General features: G+C 46.3%; 1 protein-coding gene across 5 annotated transcripts in view; it reads right to left on the reverse strand.

Moving 5' to 3' along the window:
- The window catches only part of MELK (maternal embryonic leucine zipper kinase), a 64,951-nt gene that overhangs the window by 10,731 nt on the left and 30,932 nt on the right, over positions 1 to 23,288 (reverse strand). For all 5 annotated transcript variants that reach the window (XM_004580981.3, XM_058672644.1, XM_058672646.1 and 2 more), the window contains 4 exons: positions 15,691 to 15,777; positions 13,594 to 13,713; positions 9,420 to 9,542; positions 5,606 to 5,837 (listed from right to left, as the gene is read on the reverse strand). In XM_004580981.3, coding sequence (XP_004581038.2) covers positions 5,606 to 5,837; positions 9,420 to 9,542; positions 13,594 to 13,713; positions 15,691 to 15,777 — 562 coding nt within the window. The remainder of the gene's footprint in view (positions 1 to 5,605; positions 5,838 to 9,419; positions 9,543 to 13,593; positions 13,714 to 15,690; positions 15,778 to 23,288) is intronic.

A 23,288-nucleotide genomic window follows, 5' to 3' on the forward strand; every position in this document is an offset into this window, starting at 1 on the left:
TGTGTCTCTCTTTCTCTCTTAGTAAATATGCCTTTCAAATAAAAAACCATGAATCCTTTTTAAAAATGTTCCCATGTGATTTATAACAAAAACAAAATTATTTGGCTTTGCATGTGTATGGTTTTTCTTTTCTTCATTGCAAACTAAAGCCATGTTTATAATTTAGTATATCATTTAAATATAGATTTCATGATTACTAATTCTTCTACAAACAAAAGTCAGCTTGTATTTATACAAGTACCCAGTGTAAGCCTTTATTTGTCACAGTATTGAAAGGCATTAACTGGATTCACAGTTTTACTGGACTGCTGATAGGCAAACAGTCTCCTGTGAGAGCCTGACAGAAATTATTACAGGTATGAGCTTTGTATTTTTTCATATTGCTTGTTCCAGAACTTTGTGTTCTACTTCAGGAAGGGCATTTATGTTCTAGATAGCTTGACAAAAATTTACAAGGCCAAACACAGCATCTTACTGTTTTTTTAAGGATTTATTTATTTTTATTGGAAAGGCAGATTTACAGAGAAGAGACAGAAAGATTGTCCATCCACTGGTTCAATCTCTAAATGGCTGCAACAGCCAGAGCTGAGCTGGGCCAATCCAAAGAAAGGAGTCAGGAGCTTCTTCCAGGTCTCCCACGCAGGTGCAAGGTCCCAAGGCTCTGAGCCATCCTCTGCTGCTTTCCCATGCCTTAAGCTGGGAGCTAGATGGGAAGTGAAACAGTCAGACACGAACAGTGTGCATATGGGATCCTGGCACTTGCAAGGTAAGGATTTAGCCATTGAGCCATGGCACCAGGCCAAAGACAGCATCTTATACTGGAGTCCATGGGTTCAAATCTCAGTTCCTCCCCTGATTAGCTTCCTGCTACTGTGCACCCTGCAGGGTAGCAAGGGATAAATCAAGCACCTGTGTCCCTGCCATCCACATGGGAGACAAGTTCTCAGCTCCTGACTTCAGCGTGGCCCAGCTCCCAACTCCTGTAGGCTTTTGGGGACTCAATCAGAAGAAAAAACATCTCTGTCTCTTTCTCTGCCTTTAAAACAAATCAGTGAAATTACCTGAACAGACGAATGAGTCACCACTGATTAGCTTTTACTCATAATCCTTTACATAGACTTTAGAGAGAATATTCAGTTTATGGTAACAAAGATATGACACGAGGCTTTAAAAAAGCAATTGGAGCATGGTTTTATGACTAACTTCATTATCACTACTTCCACAAGAAGAAAATACGTATAATCAAAAATAACTGAGAAAACAGTTTTTATTCTATCCTAGGAATCTCCAGGACGAAACAAGCTTGCCCCTCCCACTGTCACTAAATGGACTGTCACAGGAGTCGCAAACACAGAATCAATGGAATGTTTACATCAAAAGTAACTCACGGTGAAAGCAAAACGCTAAGTAGTAATAGAAGCTATGGATCATGGCTCCCCAAGGCAGCTTTTACATTTAAAGAAAACTGGCAATAAACACTTTGACCAACACAATCTCTCACAGAAGCAAGGTCTGTGAATGGATGATACTTCAAGACTACCAGGTGGGTCTCAGGACGGGGTGTCTCATGCTCGGATCCCTGACCAGCCACCGCGTGAATGTGGTGAGCTGTCCCCGGGGCAGTCAGTGTGCCATTAGGTGCCAGGCTCTGCCTGCTGGCCACCTGGCCAGAACCTCTGGGGTTTTGGTTCTTTGAATCGCTGTTTAGATAGCTCCAGGTTGAACCCACTGTGCTTCTGGGATGTGAATCAATCCTACAGATTCCCAATGACAGTAACTCTTCCTTTGAAGAACTTGTAATCACTGAACAATGCTGACCACCGAACACCAGGCCATGCAAAAGCTAAGGCTCGGGGCTTGTCCAGCAGGCTCATATCCTATTACCTGACATGATGATGGATCAGGAGAAGGGTCACATTATGCAGGGCCTTGACATTAACTAGCACTCGGAACCATATCCGGGGGTAGATTCTGTGGGGGATGTGTGGGCCAAATCCTATGGAAATTCTAGCCCCACTGGTTAGAGCTCAAGAGTTCGTGTGGTGATGGACTAAGCTGGGTGTGACCAAGGAGCCTGTCATCAATCACAGGTAAAAGAACCGACAACAATCTGGACTGGTCAAGGCAGTAGCACCCAAATGTGCATCCTGAATAGGGTGTGGGGTGGGCTGGGCTGCAACATTCACCAGCTCATACAAGGCCAAATGAAAGGCCGGACTTCACCAGAATCTGGCCTAAAACCCAATGGCATGTATGAGAACTGGGTCTGGGAGTGGATCAAGTGGAGGAACTTGGGAAATTCCCCTGGCGAGTCATAGCTCCCCCTGGTGAACATGTGGTCCAGACCTAGGGGTCGGATAAGCTGGGCAAAGTAGCTCCAATGGCTGGCGAATGTGTCAATTGGTAATGGAACGAGGTGTACTGGGCAGGACTGAGCAAACCTTATCCCACAAGCAAAACTAGAGACCAGAATGGAGCACAGGTTATGCCAAGCTAGGCTCTTGCACCTACTGGTCTGCATGAGCCAGGAACGCTAAGACATAGTGTCTAAGGCAGAGGCTGGGACAGGTGAGGGGCTGAGCCAAGCTGAGTAAGAGCAACCACTGGCATGCATGTGATCTATGGCTGGGAACAGGCCCGGTTGGGGAGCTAAGGGAACACCCTAGCTGGGTTGAGGTTCCCACCAAGCGGCGCATGGGCAAGAATGGGGGCTGTGTAGTCTCCCTTGGCACAAGTGTGGACTGGGATTGGACACACCGAGCTGGACCAGACTCCAACACCGTCTGGTGTCCTAGGGGGACTAGGCAAGGTCTCAACCCCTACTGAGCCACGTGTGAGCTGTACGTGGGTACGGACAAGCCGTGACTGGGCTGAAACATCCAACAGCAAGGACCAGTTTGGGTTGAAGGCCAGTCAAGAAAAGCCACTGTTCCTGCTAGGACAGGAGGTTGAGTAGGGCTGGCTCATGGACCCAGTGGTATGCGCAAAATCTGGCTTTGGGAGGAGTTCTGATGGAGGAGTCTGGGCAACTTCTCTGGGAGGACACAGTCTCTGCAGGTAAGTGCAAGAAACATGATAGGAAACAGCCCAGAACAGGCCATGGTAAGCTTCTCACTGGCATACATTTGGCATGGGTCGGGGGCAGACCAGGCTGACCAGTTCACGTCATCCACTGGCAAATCCGAGCACCAGAACAGTGTGGGTCGAGCCAGGTTCGGTCACGACAAAAACCAGTGCACATTACAGAATGCCAAGGTGAGGTTGCCTGTACCGGATGTGACCACAGCACCCAACCAGCACACATGAGAACCAGGAAAGGAGGGGGTGGAGCTGGTGGGGGAATGGGGGGGTTCCCTTGCTGCACAGCTACTCCCACTGGAGAGCATGAGCTGGGATGGGGCAGACCAGACTAAGCAGGGCTACAACACCTGTGCGCCTCATGTGGACTAGATCAGGGAAAAGCCAGGCTGGGCTGATTATTCCTACTGATGCAAACAAAATTAGAGTGGGTGAGGGCTGTTTGGGCTTAGCCACAGCATCAGCTGACAGAAGCTGGCACTAAGGGCTAATTCTGTCAAGTCAAACCACAGAACCACCTAGAGAGTGCATAATCCGGGAGTGAGAGAGGCCTGGGAGGGAAATAGTCGGCTCCTCCCTCTTCGGTTACCACTCCTACAGGAGGGCACAAAAACTAGGACAGGGGCTGGAGTGGCTAGACAGAGAGACACCCAACAGCATCGGTGTGGGCTGCATAGTGGAGCTGGTTAGATGGATCTAAGTTTTAATACCCATTCACGTGTACGAGAGCCGAATGGGATGTGGACAGACTGGACTAAACTGCTACACATACACATAGGGTAGGGGGCGGGTCTGGTGGGGGTTATTGTGGGTCACTCTGACTAAGCTACAGGTTTATGCAAGGGCCAAGTATGTGCTGGGCAGAACCAGGATGGACTGCAACACCCATGGGTTGCAGTGGAAGTCGGGCTGAAAACAGAACTAACCCAGCAATTGCAACCACCAGCTGACTGGGGCAATGGACTGTGCCGGGCCCTGTACTTGCTAGTACATACAAGAATCTGGTCTGGGAACACCTCAGACAAAGTTTCTTTGGGGATCCCCCCAATCGAAATGCCGGACTCAGAACCCTAACCAAGAAAAGACAAGACAGAACAGGTCAATCTACCACCTCAGCTATATGTTGGCAGCGAAATACTGGGCAAACAGAGACTCTATGATGGACTATGTCAATCAGTGGATTCTTCAACGACCTCATCATGCTTGGAGTGGCAAGACTGTCAGCGATTCATAACTAGTGAACTATCAAAACCACTTGAGCAAGAACCTTGGAGCATGCCCAACATCCGGGACCTGGGGTGGGTGGGAAACTGGGTGGGGCTCCTCCCTTAATATCCCCATTTAAACATGAAGGAAACTATATGGAAATAATAGTCTTACCCACCTTCATATAGCCCTTGAACCTTTTTACCCTAATTAACTATGTAAAGATTGTCAAAAATATAATAATAATAATAATATAAAAAATAATTATCCTCTGAAAAAAAAAGACTACAAAAAAATTCCAAACTACTCACTTTACATTCTTCAGAATTCCATAAAAAAAACCAGAAAATAATCAATACTAAAAAGAACTATAATGTCAAAATGTATGTGTGTGTATATGTTACTGTTGTTTCAAATCTTCAAATGATCTTAGGTAAGCTCTTAAGGTCCATCTTATCTCTCTGCCCAAACTGTGACTGTTTAAATACCTGTTGGTAATCAAAGCCAGGAGGACACCCAGCCCAGTGAGACTTCTGCCATCTGTACACGGCCCTCCTGGAAGAGCGTCCAGGCTGACCCTGACTGCAGGAAACGGGAAGTAACACGACAGGGCAGAACAGGACCAGGCCAGAACCAGAGAGCAGGTGGGTAGGAAGGACGTGGCAGAGACTGCAGCCGGAGTCATGAAGAGAACAGATGGGGGAATGGACACGCACGGTCTGACCTCAGGCATGTCACTTCAATGACGCTCTGAGTCTCAGGCTCCTAAGCTGTGGAGACCCGGGTTGAATTGGATGACCAACTGGATGACCGCTAACCTGACTTTCAGATTTGTTATTCTTTGACACTAAGATTCAATTTTGTAAATGTGCAAAAGCAAGGTATCATCTGAGAAAAACTAAGCGTTGACTAACATGCTTTTACTGAAGCCGATGTAAACAGCATTTGAATTAAGAAAAAAAAAAGGCAAGGGCAGGTGTGGTGACACAGCCGAGGTCAGGATCTCCACACTACACAGATGTGGGAGATCCAGAAGCTCCTGGCTACGGACAGGCTCAGCTCTGTTTGCTGGGGCCATGTAGGGAGTGAGCGAGTGAACGGAAGGAAGATCTCTCTTTCTCTAGGTCCCTCCCTCTCTCCCGCTCTTTCTGTCATTCCATCAAGTAAAATCAAATCTTCAAAAAAACCAGCAGCTTGACTTTGGGAAATTTCAGAGAACCATGCTGGTAGTTTCTAACAAACTACATGTTTATTTACCATGAAATAAAATGTTACGTTTTTCCACCTTTTTTAACTACCACTTAATCCACTTAGCAAATACCTTTTGAGGATGCAGAGTAATGATTTGGTGTAGTGAGGATTTCCCTTTTATGCTGGCTCTTACTAACTGGAGTCTTTGGCTCTGGATATGCAAAGTACTCCTCATTCCTCGCAGCAGGTTTAGGAGTACATACATTCTCTTTGTTCTTTAGTTTATTGGCAGATTCTCTGCATAATACTGGAGTTAATGATTTAGATTCCAGACCATTTGATTCTGTCCAATGCTTGGTAAACTGAAAAAAAAAAAAAATAGGAATAAAGCCTGCTGAAGACAAAAAGTCGGTACCTTTACAACATTCCCTAATCATCTGCAAATTACCTTGGACTATTTTTTATTAAAATTAAATAGTAACAAAAGAATATCTTTGGCAATACCAGGAAATTTAACAATGCATATTCAGGTCTCCTAAATACATACAGATTACTTAAGTCTGTTCTATTGACAGGTAATTTTCAACATATTTCAGGCTGGGCATTTAAACACACCTAGAATCCTAAGGCAACTCTGAGAACAGTCACAAATAAATCCCCAAGAAATGCTTTCTGTATCTGGGTTGCCTCTAATACAACCAAAAAGTAACAGTCACCCAGTCAATCAGCAGGAAAAAAAAAAAAAAACATGTTAAAGTAACAGAAATGCTGGATAATAAACATTTTCTAATCCTCTTAAATTTATGATTATATTTATCTTTTTAAAAAGTATGGAAAATCCTGAGGTCAAATTAAAAACTGGAGTGTGAATCCAGAGCTGGAATACTGTCTCTGATGACTCACAGTTTGGGTTGATCTGGTCACGGAGGCTTAGGCTTATGGAGGATGGTTAAGTCAGATCCAAACCCCCCTGGCCAAGTCAGGAGGGGCTATAATTAAAATGAAAAGGATGAATTAAATATAAATCTGTTCTTCAAAGGGAATCTGTCTTGGCCAAGTGAGAAGAAAAAAAGTTTCTTAATAAGTTGTAAACAGGAATGGGCATTTGCTGAAGCGGTTAAGACGCCCTTTGGGGAGCTCACATCCCATTATCAGAATGCCTCGCTCTGAGCTGGGGTTCTGCTCCCAGAGTCCAGCTCCCACTAATGGCCACCCAGAGAGGCAGCAGTGATGGCTCCTGACTTCAGCCTGGCCCAGCCCCGGCTATGCAGGGATTTGAGGAGTGAACCAGCAAATGGGAAACCTTTGCCTCTCTGAGTTTCAAATAAATAAAAAGTAAAACAATAATTTGTAAGTAAACACAAGACAATTTTCACATACCTAGACAGTCCTAAAAACCTCAAGCCTGCATTTTATTTAGCTTAATCCTAAACTGGTAGACGCAAACACAAATCCTACAAGAAAGGAAATTTTTATTCCAATCTACTTCAATCCCACAACTGTTAACCCAAGTTATCAGAATTTCCAGAGGGGCTAGCGCCCTAGAGGGTAAAACCATTGCCTACAGTGCTAGCATCCCATATGAACATCAGTTCCTGACCCAGCTGCTCTAATTTCGCTGCAGCTCCCTGCTAATGTGCCTGGGAAAGCAGTAGAACACAGCCTAAACCCTCGGGCCCACACGTTCAGACACGGAAGAAGCTCCTATCTCCTGGCTTCAGACTGGCCCAGGTCTGGCTGTTGTAGCCATTGGGGAGTGAGTCAATGACTGGAATATATTAATTCTCTCTCTCTCTCTCTCTCTGCCCCATCTCCTTCGTTCTCCCCTTGTAACTATGTCATTCAAATAAATAACTCTTTAAAAAAAAAATCCCTGTACCAGCATGGGAGACCCGGAATAAACTCCTGGATCAGCCCAGCTCCAGCCATTGTGGCCACTGGAGGAGGAAACTAGCACACAGAAGATCCTTCGCTCTGTCTCTCCTCCTCTCTGTAAATCTGCCTTTCCAGTAAAAATAAATAAATCTTCAAAAATAAAAACCCAGAATTTACATTTTTAAGCTTATCAATATTTATATATACATAAAAGACATAAACATCATAAGTTAGCAAAAAAATACTATGAGATCATAAAGATGTCAATATATCAAAATATAGAACATAAATGTATTCTTATATTTGAAAACTGAAGGAAATTAAAAAAAACTGAAGGAAATCAAAAAACTAAAAGGACACCAAGAAATTTCCAAAAATGTTCAGATTTTTAGAAAGAATAATGAGCAGGAGGCCAGAGTAGTGGTGTAGCAAAGTTAATCCCACAATTTGAGTGTGGCATCCCATATGGACACCGGTTTGAGTCCAGCTGCTCCACTTTCCATCCAGCTGCCTGCTTATGGTCTGGGAAAGCAGTGGAGGACAGCCCACAGCCTTAGGACCCTGGACCATGTGGAAGACCTAGAGGAAGGTCCTGGCTGCTAGCTAATGACCATTGCAGCCATTTGAGAAGTCAAACAGCAAGTAGGTTCTCTCATCTCTATAACTCTGACTTTTAAGTAAAATAAATAAATCTTTTTTAAAAAATGGACAGAACGCCCAGCGGCGTGGCCTAGCGTCTAAAAGTCCTCGCCTTGAAAGCCCCAGGATCCCATATGGGCGCCGGTTCTAGTCCCAGCAGCTCCACTTCCCATCCAGCTCCCTGCTTGTGGCCTGGGAAAGCAGTCGAGGACGGCCCGAGGCTTTGGGACCCTGTACCCGTGTGGGAGACCCGGAAGAGGTTCCTGGTTCCCGGCATCGGGATCGGGGCGTACCGGCCCGTTGCGGCTCACTTGGGGAGTGAATCATTGGACGGAAGATCTTCCTCTCTGTCTCTCCTCCTCTCTGTATATCTGACTTTGCAATAAAAATAAATAAATCTTTAAAAAAAAAAATGGACAGCATTGCGGGAATGTGGGTCAAGCCACTACTTAGAAACCCCACACATCATATCAAAGTGCCAGTTTTAAGTACCAGCTCCTTTATTTCCAATCCAGGAGCTCCTTGCTAATACACCTACTACTTAAGAAGGCAGAGGATAAGGCCCAAGCACCTAGGTGACTACTTCAACCTGGCCCAGCCCTGGCTATTATAGACACTTGCTTTGAATCCTGGCTGTTGTTTCCAATCCAGCTTACTGTTGATGCACAGAGACATCAGCAGTAGACAGGCCACGTGCTAGGGCCTCTGACACCCAGGTGGAAGACCCAGATGGTGCTGCTGGCTCCTGGCTACAGTCTGGTTTAGCCTCAGCTGCTTCGGCCATCTGGGGAGGGAACCAGTGGATGAAAGAGCTTAAGTCTCTCACTCTCTCTCTGTAACTTTGCCTTTCAAATAAATAAATTCATCTTAAGATGATAATAATAATAATGGCAAAATCTCTCCACATTTAAATTTCAAAGAAAGAAACAACATTAATCTATACATCCAAAGAGCTAAGCAAGCATGAAATGAGACGAACAGATCATCAAACGGAGAGAGAAACCAATCAGTTGCTGCCTAGAGTTGGAGGGGAGCTGCTCACAAAGGAGCAGGGAATTTGGGGGCAACAACAGAACTATTCAATATCTTACTTTTGGTTCTGGATACATGAGTGCATGCAGTTGTCAAAACTTAAAGAACTCCATGCTAGAAAGCATAAATTCACTTAAGTACATACAAATTATGTCATTAAACTAAGAAGGGAAGACACGGAAGGAAAAGAGTTAACAAATGTTCCAAAATGAAGTCTTGGCTTTCTTCAGCTTCGCTGTCTTCAACCTGATTTCTATTTTATTCATATTCCAACAATCTTGCATTATATTTTCAGTGGTTTACAAATCCATTAAATTTGTAAGCACCTACTTTATTTTATGCCTAAACATTTTTATAATTGAGTGAGTTTCCTTTAAATAACAATAAAAACTACCAACCTGTGGTGTTTGAGGAGTCGCCACACCTGTTGATGAACCGTCTTCACACCATTCACAGTCAGCTAATCCAGCCACACAATGTTCATCACTCATAATCATATCTTCCAGACTCAAGTTTTTTGACTATTAAATTGCAAAACAGAAGAGCAGATGATAATCTACACATTAAGAAAAACACACACACACACACTACATCCCAGGCACAGGCAAGGGGCTGTGGAAGCAGGAAAAATGAGTGACACTACTGAAGGAAATCATCACTCTGTGTGGAAAGCAGGAAATCAAAGTATTTTAGGTCAAACTATCAGATAGGAGAATCTCTGACTGAAATGTCCCGGAGGGCCTGGCATGATGGCGCAGTGGCTAAATACTCATTTTGCAAGCACCAAGATCCCATATGGGCACTGGTTCATGTCCTGGCTGCTCCACTTCCTATCCAGCTTCCTATTTATGACCTAGGAAAGGACTTGGGACTCTGTACCCACGTGGGAGGCCCAGAAGAAGCTGCTGGTTCCTGGTTTCAGATAGGCTCAGCTCTGACCATTGTGGTCATCTGGGGATTGAACCAGCATATGTAAGATTTTTCTTTCTGTCTTTTCTTCTCTTCATAAATTTGATCTGCCTTTCCAAAACTAAATAAATCTTTTTTTAAAAAAATTAAAAAGTCTTTAAATATTTTATGTAGAGGATGTACTAGTTACCTTATTATCTTCATACAACTGCTGTAATGCCTGGTAGCTCCTTTGCAAATTTACAAATAAGAAGCTCTGACAAAGCAGATGATGGAAAGCAAATGCCTTTGAATTACAGGCTTCTTATCTATGAGGACACACAGAGTAGTTAATCATTTTCACCAGGAATCAAGTAGACTTTTGAAAGATCTCCTGGGGACAGGACATTGGGATCCTGTTAACACCACCGTCACAGTAATTTATTTTTCTTCATTATCCTCCTTCAACAAATCATGGGTATATTAGATATATACAGAAGTCTAAGATCATGGGATATAGATATTTCTGTTTCTTCTTTCTTCCTTTTCCCTCAGCTTGTTAATCTGGCCAGGAAATCCTACTTGATTCTCTCCTGTATCATCCTTCTTTACCAAACCTGCTGTCCCTTTCCTAATTCAAAAATCCAAGAATAGTTTTGTAACTCAACTATTCAAACACATACTATGGTTTCTGCCACCAATCTTTCTACCTTCTCAACCAGAGTTACAGAGGTCCCCAGGACTGCCAATCATCATCATTCAGAACTGGCTGCATGGAGCAGCAGGATGAAAAAACTACAAAAATCTAAATCCAGGGTTGAGTTTCTGGCACAGCAGTTAAGTCATGCACATGCCATACCCGAGTGCAGGCTCTGTCTCAGCTCCGTTTCAATCCAGCTTCCTGCAACTGCACACCCCAGGAGACAGCAGGTGACAGTTTAAACAACTGGGTCCCTGCCACCTACATGGAAGACCAGCAGTGCTGGCTCTGGCCTGGTCCAGCCTTGGTGTTGTGGGCACTCAGCAAGGAACCAGGAGAGGGATGGTTTTTCTTTATCTCTGCCATCTGCTGCTTTCCAGGCATATTTCTAGGCAGAAGCAGAGTAGCTGGGACTCAAACCAGGCATTCTGAAATAAGATAGCCACATCCCACACAGTAGCCTGCTGTGCCACAATGCCTGTTCCACCCATGAACTTTTTTTTTTTTTTAAAGATTTTTATTATTATTGGAAAGCCGGATATACAGAGAGGAGGAGAGACAGAGAGGAAGATCTTCCATCCGATGTTTCACTCCCCAAGTGAGCCGCAACGGGCCGGTACGCGCCAATCTGATGCCGGGAACCAGGAACCTCTTCCTGGTCTCCCACGCGGGTACAGGGTCCCAAAGCTTTGGGCCGTCCTCAACTGCTTTCCCAGGCCACAAGCAGGGAGCTGGATGGGAAGTGGAGCTGCCGGGATTAGAACCGGCGCCCATATGGGATCCCAGGGCTTTCAAGGCGAGGACTTTTAGCCGCTAGGCCACGCCGCCGGGCCCCACCCATGAACTTTTTAAAGATTACACTCTCTACGAAGTCTATGTGCTATTTCAAGTCTTAATGATTTGCATAATATGAGAAAAGAACCCCAAATGTTATTCCTATTTAATTTCTTGTCAATAAAATATCTGTAACAGCTACCCAATTAACTGAATTATTAGGTATAAGCTCATCATACAGGAGATAAATAACAGCAATGATTTTACCAGAAATTTTGTACTCAGATACTTCAAAACTCATATAAACAGTGCACTTGAGGCCATGCCAATTCAGGTGGAAGAAAATCTAATGGGATGGGGGCTGGTGCTACAGCATAAAAGGTTAGGCCTTCACTGTGGTGTCAGCATCTCGTATGAGAACTGGTTCAAGCCCCAACTGGTCTACTTCTCATCCAGCTCCCTACTGGACATGGGAAAAGAAGGGAATATGGCTCATGTACCTGCACCCATGTAGGAGACCTAAAAGGAGCTCCTGGCTCCTGGCTTCAGCCCAATCCAGCCCTGGTCTTTGCAGCCATTTGGGAAAAGTGAACGAGCAGACAGAGGAGATACTCAATCCCTCTTTCTCTTGCTCTCTCTCGCTCTCTTCCTCCTTCCCTATCCCTCTGTTGCAAGTTTACCTTCCAAATATAAATAAATAAATAATGTAATGGCACAGAAAAATATCTCAGACCTCTTAACTTCTAAATCTAAACTTAAAGCTAAAATGATTATTTTAGGCAGTGACCATGATCAGAAGCAAAATTCATATTTTTGTGTCCTACTGGACCCAAATGAATACTAGAGTAGGAAAGCTTGAAAGGTTTGACAAGATGGCAGACAAGCTGACTCGTGGAGCCTATGGTTTAAAAAGCTCTACCTAAGCACGGTACAGTCCAGTGCAACTCTCTAAGAACAATCCAGAAAATTATTCCAGAAATAAAATGATCTCACCTCAGAAATTTCTTTATATAACAGCCACATGTACTGACTGTAGTTCTTAGCCTTGTCAAATAAATCTTTAAAAAAAAATTTGAATAGCATGACCTATAGCTGCTGCTCAAAATAATCTAAATCCTTATATATTGAAACATTTATTTATTTAAGATTTATTTATTTTTATTACAAAGTCAGATATACAGAGAGGAGAGACAGGAAGATCTTCTGTCCGATGATTCACTCCCCAAGTGAGCGCAACGGCCGGTGCTGCACTGACCCAAAGCCAGGAACCTGGAACCTCTTCCGGGTCTCCACATGGGTGCAGGGTCCCAAAGCTTTGGGCCGTCCTCGACTGCTTTCCCAGGTCACAAGCAGGGAGCTGATGGAAAGTGGAGCTGCCGGGATTAGAACCGGCTACTATATGGGATCCCAGGGCGTTCAAGGCTAGGACTTTAGCCACTAGGCCACGCCCCCGGGCCCTGAAACATTTATTTATTAAAATATCTCACACTCTGGGGAGTATAGTATATTCTGAATTCACTGGTCTTGTCCTCAACAATTTTTCAAATTGTTCTCTATAATTCAGTAATATTATGTCCACTGAAAGCATTTGTACATATGTAAATTATGTAAGTATACTAATAAAAACAATGGAAATATACAATAAGACTAACTGTATCATCTATAAGTAGTAGGTTTATAGGTAAATTCTATTTTGTATTTAGCTCTTCTATGGCTTAAGTTTCTTCTACAACAATCAGGAACTGCTTTCATGGAAAAGTTTTTCTAAAATGCACATTAGCATTCATGACTAGTGCTCAAGTTCACAACCTCCCATTTTTCCTATAAGTATGTTTGACTCGGGGGCAGGTGCTGGGATGCCAACACCGCTTCCTGGAGTGCCTCCACTCCTGATTCCAGCTTCGTGCTAATGCAGACCCTGGGAGGCAAAAGTAGGCAGGTCTCTGTCACCCACAGGGCAGACTGAGCTTCAGCCCTGCTTCAGCCCAACCCAGTCCTGGCCACTGTGAGCACTCGGGCGTGTGTGTGTGTGTGTGTGTGTGTGTGTGTGTGTGTGTGTGGGTGGTGTGTGTATATGCTTAAATCATAAAATACCTTATCTCTCACTCCTTGAAAACAGCAAGGTAATATTTCTAGTGGCATGTCAGTCATGAACAGAGCAAGCACGAGGCAAGACCAGCAGGTGTTCACACAAAAGGTCCAACACTCACCTTTGGGGTAGTACTGGCATATGTACAAGAAAAAGAAGGGTGTCTTAAACGGACTGGCTTTCCTCGAACTTTCTTGGCTAAAAGCAGAAGATACGTGGCTGTGAGGTGATCATACTGCCACTAGAGAAAAAGAAAATCAAGTTGTTTTGAAAACTAAAATTGCTTGTTATAATGATGTTCTCTTTTAAATGACTATTTTCCAGTAACACAAATGTTCAAAATTCAAAAAGTCAATAGCTTTACAAACACATGAGTAAAATAAACTGCAACCCCTGTGGTATGCCACCACCCGATTCCCACTCCCCAGGAAGAGCCACTACGAGCTATTTTTTTTTACTCATAATTCCTTACTGCTGAACTCACTGTTTATATGTTTACATTTTCCCACCTTTAGACATAATACACAGATGTTCTTTTATGGAACATAAGAATTTAGAGTTCTGGCGTTGTGGTTTGATGAGTAAAGCTGCCATCTGTGATGCTAGCACCCACTATGGGTGACAGTTCATGTCCCGTATGCTCCATTCCAGATCCAGCTCCTTGCAAACATACCTGGGCAGCCAGCAGAAGATGGCCCTGCCACCCACATGAGAGACCCAGAAGAGACCCCTGGCTGTTGCCTTCAGAACGGCCCAACCCCAGCTGCCATTTGGAAAGTAAACTAGTGGACAGAAGATCTCTATTCCTCAGCGTAACTCTGCCTTTCAAATACACATATCTTCAACACACACTCAAAAAAAAAAAAAAAAAGACTTTAGTTCTACTACACCTTACTGTAAAGCGTGCTTAATATGACACTCATAATAAATTCCTGGGAGTAGGTTAAGTTGCCAGTTGCTATAACCGCATCTAATTTTAGAGTGTCCCGAGTTTCACACCTATCTCTGTCTGGCTCCTGACTCTTCATGCTAATGCAAACCCTGGGAGGCAGTGTTGAAGCAATTAGGTTCCTGCCACCTATATAGGAGACCAGGATTGGATTCTAGGCCTCTGGTTTTTTCTTCTTTGCCCAATCCCAAGTGCTTTGGGTATCTAGGAGTTAAACAGTGGATGGAAAATCTCCCTCCTTCTGCCTTTCCTCTCCCAAATAAATTTAAAAAAAAAATTCCCTTCATGTCCCTTTCTCACTTAAAAGAACTATGCCTTTAGCAAAGCTTCTCTAAATAAAATAAAAATCTGGTTATGGATTCTACATGACAAGTTAGAGAATAGAAAGTGAAAGGTAGGTGATGAAAGATGCGTACTGGTCCAGGAGCAGAGCTGGGTTACGATCCTCAATTGTCACTGAGACAGTGATGCAGCGACGGCTCTCGGGGACAGGTGGGAAAGCACACGCCTCAGAACGAGAACGATCCAGCACCACACGTGGGTCATAAGCTTAGGAGTGACGTCACACCAAAGAGCTGCTTGAAGGCAAAAAGGAAGCTGCTTTGCGCTTACCTTATTTCCACAGCAGAGTCACAGCTCTAGGTCAGAGGACTAAAGTGACCAAAATTAGAACTGCCAGTTTCTACGGACTTGTTATATTTCTTACTTATTTTTTCCAATGGCTTAGGTGTTTCTTTTTTTAGAAGATTTATTTATCTTTATTTATCTTTATTTGAAAGGCAGAGTTACAGAGAAGGAAAGACAGAGAACAGTCTTCCATCTGCTGGTTCACTCCTCAGATGACTGCAACAACTGCCGCTGGGCAGGTTCGAAACCAGGAGCCGGGAGTTTCTTCCAGTTCTCCTCTGTGTGTGAAGAGGCCCAAAGCCTTGGGCTATTCTCTAATGCTTTCTCTGCAGCAGCCATAAGCAAGGAGCTGGATTGGAAGTGGGGCAGACAGGACTCAAACACAGCCCATATAGGATGCTGGTGCCGTAGGTGGAAGCTTAGCCTACTACACCATGGAACCAGCCCAAGAGTTTGTTTTTTTTTTACAAAGTAGACACACATCAGGCACCAAAACAGAACAAAATAAAAACCACACATAAACGTAAAACAAGCATTGATTGTATTTATATTCACAGCTCTAAAAAATGCTGCATAATTTCTAATATACTGTCAAGCAGAGTAAAACAAAAAATACTGCTAAACTCCTGTTATAATTCTTACCAACGAAATTAAATTCTCCATCGTTTGCCTGTTGTTTCTGTGATGTACAGAAAGTTCTGTGACACAATCATCATCCAGGTGAATAAACTATAAAAAAGAATTTAAGAAACTATCAACAAAATGATTACAAATATATTTATGATCTTGACATTTTAAAATGAGTATTTTATAAAGTTAAATGCTAATATGTAAAAACAGTACGAGTTTGTCAAGCTTTGAGTAAGAATCACCGTTCCTCATAACATCTGAAGATGAAAGTACAAGACAACAGCATTTTAAAATGAGCCCTTCTTGAGTTCTCCCCATGCCCATCAACCTCTGCTTGGCTGTTAAGAATCCAGGGTAGAGTCAAGCGACTATATCCGTAGCACCTCCTCCCTGTTCCCAGACCTGCACTGACCTTCATCAGGGAGCAGCCCTCCGAGCACCCAAGTCAGAGACCGCACAAGAGCCTGGCATGAGGGGCTTAAGCTCCAACTACACTGTATCTCAGGTTATGTTAATCCTTACCACAATTCCAGAGTCCCTGCATCAGTGTCATAGATGCTGCAAAACCATCAGTTTGCTCAAGGCAGTAGAACACATTTGCTTATTTTTAAGGTTAACTATCTATTTATTTATCTGAAAGTCAGAATGATAGAGCTCTGTGCCAACGCAGGTGCAGGGCTCATGGGTGCCCAGCAGGCCTGGGGGACGATAGGGGCGTGCGGGAATCTGGGGGCTCACACCTAAGCAGATGGAGCGAGCCTGGGGATTCCCCTATATGCCTGATCCTGGGCGGGGTGCAGGGAGCAGGGGAGAGCCCCAGGTTGGCATACTAGCTTGGTCTGCTGGTGGGCCAGGCTTGGGGAACTTTGAATGGACTTGGATCTTGGACAGGCAGAAGGCTAAGGTCCCAGACCAGCATATATGCCAGGAGCTTAAGACCCTAGTGGGCAAGAAGAGCTCCAAGCCAGCACACCACCCCACTGAAGACGGGGCTTCAGAACATAGGGCTGGGGAATCCATACGCTCCCAGAACAGGGACTGTGAATTGCCCACGAGGGAGGTAAAGGGATGTGTGAGCAGGACTGCTGAGGGAGTATGATGCAGGTAAGGAATGGCTTCTGAGGGGCTTCTGAGGGTCTTCCACAGCCAAGGTCACCGTGTCCGCAGGTAAGCGAGGGGGCTGAGACAGAGTGGTTGGAAGGGGGAAGCTAAAGGAACTTTCTAAGTAAGATTGATGCACACGCCCATGTGGCAGACCTGAGCTGGGTTAGTTAGCATAGACCACCACCAACCACCACTCACCACACACATTAAAGCTAGATTTGGGGTTCTAACTAATAAGGCTACATCACAGTACCCACCAGTAAATGTTGGAAAAGGGATGGGTGATGTTAGGGTAGGCCATGACACTAAGCAGCATGTGAGAAAACCAACTCTGGGAACAGATACAATGGGGAGTATGCGGGCTCAGCCCTGTGGAACTGCAATTTCCACTGGTTTGCTCAACAGCTGTGGGTAGTAAAGGGTGGCTGAGCTAGGCATAACAATGGAACACAACACTAATCATGGATACTGGGGTTGGGAACAGGCCAGGCTGGTCCAGGCTGCAGCATCGACAGCTACACCCAAGAAGAGGGTGTGGGGCAGGCCGAGCCGCAACATCTGACAGCTTATACAAAAGCTGAGACAGAAGGGGCAGACTATGCCAGGTAAGAGCCTAGTACCTGCTGGCACAGATCCGGGTCTGGGGGTGGACCTAGTGGGGAAACTTTAGAAACTGCCCTGATGGGCTGTAGCTCCCAGCGGTGAGCAGGAGGCTCAGACCTGGGTGTTGGTCAGGCCAGGCAAGGCAGCTCTACGAGTTAGCAAGAGTGTGGGTTGTGGGGTGGAGGCAGTGAGAAGGGGCAGACCAGGCAGGGTCAGGCTTCCTTAGCCCTCTGCCATGTGCAGGAGCCAGGCTGGAATGTGAATCAAGCCGCCAGGCTAGACTATCACACCTACCAGTTTGCATGAGTCAGGAATGGGAACAGACTGGGCATGGCTAGGCTGCAGCACCCACCAGTGAGAATTGGGACTGGGGCTGGGACTGGGGCCAGTAGTATCCAGGCTGTAGTATCCAATGGCAAAAGCCAAGACGGGGATGGGATATGCCGAGCTAGGTCAGAGCAATCACTGGCACTCACAAGAACTGTGGCAGCTAACAGGCCTGGTTGGGAAGCTCAGGGGATACCCCAGCTAGGTTGTGGTTTCCATTGGTGAGCATGAGAACTGGAATGGGGGGCAGCAATCTGGGCTGAATATGACTACAGTGTCCCTCAACATGGATGAGGACTGGATCTGGGGTATACCAGACTAGGACAGACTCTAGCACCCAGTGGCGCTCATGAGAGCCAAGCTGGTGCGGGATAGGCTGGGCTAGGTCTTGGCACCTGCTAAACCATGGAAGAGCTGTGTCTGGGTGTGGACCAGCTGTGGCTGGGCTTTAGAACCCAATAATAAGAATCAGAATTGGTGTGGGTCGGTTGGACAAAGCCACTGTTCCTGCCAAGACAGGAGATAGACCAAGTCAGGCTGGGCCAAGAAGCTACAGGTGTGTGTGGAATCTGCCCCCGGAGGAGACCTGAAAAAGGAGCTTGGAGAACTTCTTGTCAGGACGTAGTCACCACAGGTGAGAGCAAGAACCAAGGCTGGAAGAGAGCAGACCAGGCCAAAGTTAGTACCCAGCGGCATGCTTGTGGGTCAGGTCCGGGGGCAGGCCAGCTGGGCCAGTTCATAACACCTATTGGTAGCAGTGAGAACCAGAATGGGATGCAGGAAGCTAGGTTGGGCTGCAACACTAGCCAGTTCACATTAGTGCTGGGACTGAGGGCTGGCTCGGCTGTGCCAGGCTGCAGCACCCACCAGCATGAGCTGGAACCAGGTGCAGACCAAGCCAAGCCACACTACAGCACCCACCAACAAATTCCAAGGTGAGGCAGACCATGCCAGACTGGGCCACAGTACCCACCTGCACACACGAGACCTAGTGTGGTGGGACAAGCCCAAGAGAAGGGCAGCACGGGTTTCCCTCCTGGGCCACTGCTTCCACTGATGAGCATGAGAACTGGGCCTGGGGGCAGACCAAGCTGGGCAGAACTCCCATTCACCTGCATATGAACTGGGTGAGGAGAGCCAGGCTGGGCTACACAACTGTATCTACTAGAGCATGCATGAGCCTCACTAAGAGGAGGTTGGTTGGCCTTTGCCGCAGCATGAGCTGGCAAGTGCTGGGACTGGGAGCAAGTCCTGTCAGAGCAGACCACAGAACCTGGGAGTGGGCCCAGTCAGGAGATTGTGGGCACCTCTCTGATGGGCTGCAACTCCTACTGGTGAGCATGAGAAACAGAGCTATGTGTAGCCCTGGCCAGACAAGTGGTGGCACCTGCCAGCATGAGTGTGGGCTGGATAGTGAGGTCAGTTGGTTTGAGCTAGGCTCCAATGCCAATGGATGTGTATGAGAGCTGAATGGGATGTAGGACAGACTGGCCCCATCTGCTGCATATACTGACAAACACAGTAGTCACGGCTGGGGGTAGGCCTGATAGGGATTAATGGGGGGTCATTCTGACTAGGCAGCAGCTCCCACTGGTGTACCTGAGGGCCTAGTGTGTGGTGGGCAGGGCTGGACCGGGCTGAAGCATCCATTGGTTTGCATAAGAGATAGGGTTGAAGACAGAGATGACCCAGTAATTCCAACCACTCCTGTGTGTGTAGGCTGATGTGGGTGACAGACTGAGCTGGACCCCTTACTGGCTAGCACACACAAGAATAAGGTCTGGGATCACCTCAGATGAGGTTTCTTTGGGGATTCCCCCAACTGAGCACTGGACTCAATTCCAACCATGGGGAGGATGGCAGAATCTATGGTCTGACTGTGGAATGCATGTGTCAGAACTGGGCCTCCTCAGTGGCTGAAACAAAGCAATGGATGGCACGCCCAGATGCATCTGGAGAATATGGCAGTCCATTGGAGCCTGCAGAGGACATCTAGTACCATAGCAGAGGAAGCAGAGGAGAACAAATTGGACAACTACCCCAGTCAAGCGCTGACAGCAAATATCTGGGCGAATGGAGATTCTAATGTGGACTATGCCAGCCAATGGACCTTGGGGATTTTCTCATCCTTGGATTGGCAAGATCAACAGCATCTCAGAACTATGAAAACCACTTGAGCAGAACCCTTGGTGCATACTCCACATCGGGGACCCTGGAAGACACCGGGTGGCCATCCCCATTCCCTGATGTGGTTGGGTTGCTCAGAATGCTTCTCCCCTTCTCTCCTGTCTTACCCCAGATACAGGAAGAAAAAAAAGAAAATTTGAAACAATGGTCTCATTTACTTTCCCCTAATCCTTGACCCTTCTCACTCTAATTGGTGATTGGTAGTCCACATGGGCGTGCATCCTTCTCAACTATGTAAAAATTAATTAAAAGGAGCACGATCCAGGCGGGGGCCCAAGCAGCTTGGCCCCGGGCCGCCATGCGGCCCGGGTGCGAGGGTCCCTGCCACGATTCCAGCCTAACACAGCCAAGCTTTCCACCACCTGCGCAGGTACATGGGGTGCGAGGCTCTCGGGCGGCCAGTGCGCCATTTGGCGCCAGGCTTCGCCTGCTGGCCGCCCGGCCAGGAAGTTCTGGAATTTGGTTTCTGTGATATGCTGCATGAGACGCTCCGTGCTGAACCCACAATACTCTGAGAATATGTATTAGTCCTTAAGCTTTTCAAAGGCATTTAATCTTCCTCTGAAGAACCTGTAGTCACTTTATAGTGCCGATCGCCAACATCAGCTCACTTAAAAGGCAAAATTCCGGGCTTTTCCAGCAGGATGCCCCATTACCTGATAGGATGAGGGATCAGCAGAGGGGTCACAGAAGGCATTACTGTGACACTGACTGGCATTCAAGAACCATACTCGGGGCTAGAATGTGTAAGGCATACGTGGACCAATGCCCTGACACTCTGACCCCATTGGACGGTTTAGAAGGGCCGGTGGAGTCTATGCAGGAGGCATGACAGTCTATAGGACGTTCTGGGCTGACCAGAGCAACCTCTGGCATAGTTAACACTGGCTGGCAACAGGCCTGGTTGGAGAGCGTGGTGGAGGCCTTGGCTGCGTGGAGCCTACCACTAAGGGGCACAGGAACTGGAGGGAGGCTGAGTTCTGGTCGGGTCACAGTTGTAATCCCTTGGCACAAATATCAATTCGGCTTTGACGCACCATGCCGGATTAGACCACAGCACAGTTTGGTGCTCTGGAGGACCAGGATAGACGTTGGACGGGCTCGGCTAGGCCTCAACCCCATCTGAGCCATATATGAGATATGCGTGGGTATGGACGAGCCGTGGCTGGGCTGAAACTCTCAACAGCAGGAACCAGAATGGATTGAAGAGCGGAGCTGGCCGAAGGACTTGCTGGAATGCGTGAAGCCCGACACCATGAAGGAGTCGGAGGGAGGAACCTGAACAGATCCTCTGACAGGACACTGACTCTACAAATAAACGCAAGAAGCATGGAGGTAAATAACCCAGAAGAGGCTTTGGAATGTGACCCACTGGAATACACTTGGCTCAGGTTGGGGCAGACCAGGCTGAGTCAGTTCACGTCATCCACTGGCAAGCCCAAGTGCTGAAACTGTGTGGGGGCCTGGCCGGGTTTGGTTGCGGAAAAAAAAAAAAAAAAAAAAAAAAACAGTACAAAACACAAAATGCCAAGGTGAAATGGCCTGTGCTAGCAGGGAATGCAACACCCGACCAGCACTCCTCCCACTGGTTTAGGTGAGGGACAAGAGTGTGATGGGCAGAGCCGGGGAGAGATGCGATACTCATTGGTTCCAATAGAGGTCGGGGCTCAGAAGAGAACCAACCCAGGGGTTAAAACCATCAGCTGATCGGAGTGATGGACGGTGGCGGGCACTGTGCTTACTAGTAGTACATGTAGGAGCCTGGACTGGGAATGCCTCAAAGTTTTTTTTAGGGGGATTCCCCTGAACAAAATGGAGGAATCAAAGCATTAATCAAAAAAAGATGGAAAATGGAGTAGATGAATCAACCACCTCAGCTTTATGCTTGCAGCGGAAAACTGGACAAGGGGAAACCCTAAGACGGACTATGTCAATCAGTGGACTCTGCACCAGCCTCATCATACCTGGACTGTTGCTGATGATATGTTGGTGCTTCTAATTGATCGAGGTGACGCTCTGCTGGCTCTGCCTACAAACCTGAGAAGGCCTCCCTAAGAGGCGGTTGAACTTGAACTGGACAAGTGGGATGCTGGACTCTGTATGGTGTGAGCTTTTAATTAGGGAATCTCAACGGAACTTGAGCTGTGGTTATGCATCAAGGTGAAGGAATTCATGATGGGGGAAGGGTTTGGGGTGAAGGGGGGGGAATCCCAGTACCTATGAAATTGTGTCATGTAATGCAATGTAATTAATGAATAAATGAATATTTAAAAAAAAATTAATTAAAAGAGAGAGAAAAAGAATAAACAGTGACAGGGAGATAACATCATCTACTTGTTCACTCCCCAAAGGCCCATGACATCCAGGGGCTGGGCCACAGCAACTACAGGAGACAGAAATCCCATTTTGCTCTCCCACATGGGTGTCAGGAAACCAAGTGATTGGGCCATCAGCGGCTATCTTCCTGGTTGCATTAGCAGAAAGCTGGATTAGAAGTGGAGGGAACAGGTGCCCAGAGTGACAGCCTAGTGGATAAACCATGTCTTGCAACTGCTGGGATCATATATGGGCGCCAGTTTAGTGTCCCAACTGTTCCACTTCCCTTCCAGTTCCCTCTTGTAGCCTGGGAAAGCAGTAGAGGATGGCTCAAAGCCTCTGGACTCTGTACCTGTGTGGGAGACTCTGAAGAAGCTCCTGGCTCATGGTTCTAGATCGGCTCAGCTCCGGCCGTTAGTTACTTGGGGAGTGAACCAGCAGATGGAAGATCTTTCTCTCTTTCTGTCTCTCCTTCTCTCCGTAAATCTGACTTTCCAATAAAAATAAATAAAACCTTTAAAAAAAATGTGGAGGAGACAGGATTCAGAATGGCCCTCCAAAACAGGCGATCAGCATTCCAAGAGCAGCTGAACCACTACACCACCGTGCATTCCCCTTGAAACCATACTTTTAAAAATGAAAGTCTCTATACAAGTTTTGTTTTGATTAAAGATAAAAATTCTCCAGGTATTCATTATGGGATCTCATCAAAGGTGTGGCCAGAAATGAACTGAATAAGGGTTACTGAGAGAAAGGTAGGAATGTTCTGGACAGAAATTCAGGGATCACATGGGAGAATCAGCTGGAATGTGGTTTTAAAGTGTCTCCTTCCACACAAGTAAGAACGCTCTCCTAACAGCCCCGTAAGTGATGCTTTATGTAAAGTTCTCTCCTGGGAACCAGGACCTGGTGGAAAAGGTAGCTTCTCTCTCCTGCTGCCTGAGCTCTATCCACCATGAGTAAGTCCGTTTGCCCTAACAGCTAACGGGTCTGCAGTTAGACAGACCTGAGGTTTAACTGAGACGTCACTTAGTAATGAGGGCCCTTGAGCAAGTTACTACACCTTGCTAAGC

The sequence above is a fragment of the Ochotona princeps genome, chromosome 14 (genome assembly GCF_030435755.1).
Source record: "Ochotona princeps isolate mOchPri1 chromosome 14, mOchPri1.hap1, whole genome shotgun sequence".
NCBI classification, from domain to species: Eukaryota; Metazoa; Chordata; class Mammalia; order Lagomorpha; family Ochotonidae; genus Ochotona; species Ochotona princeps.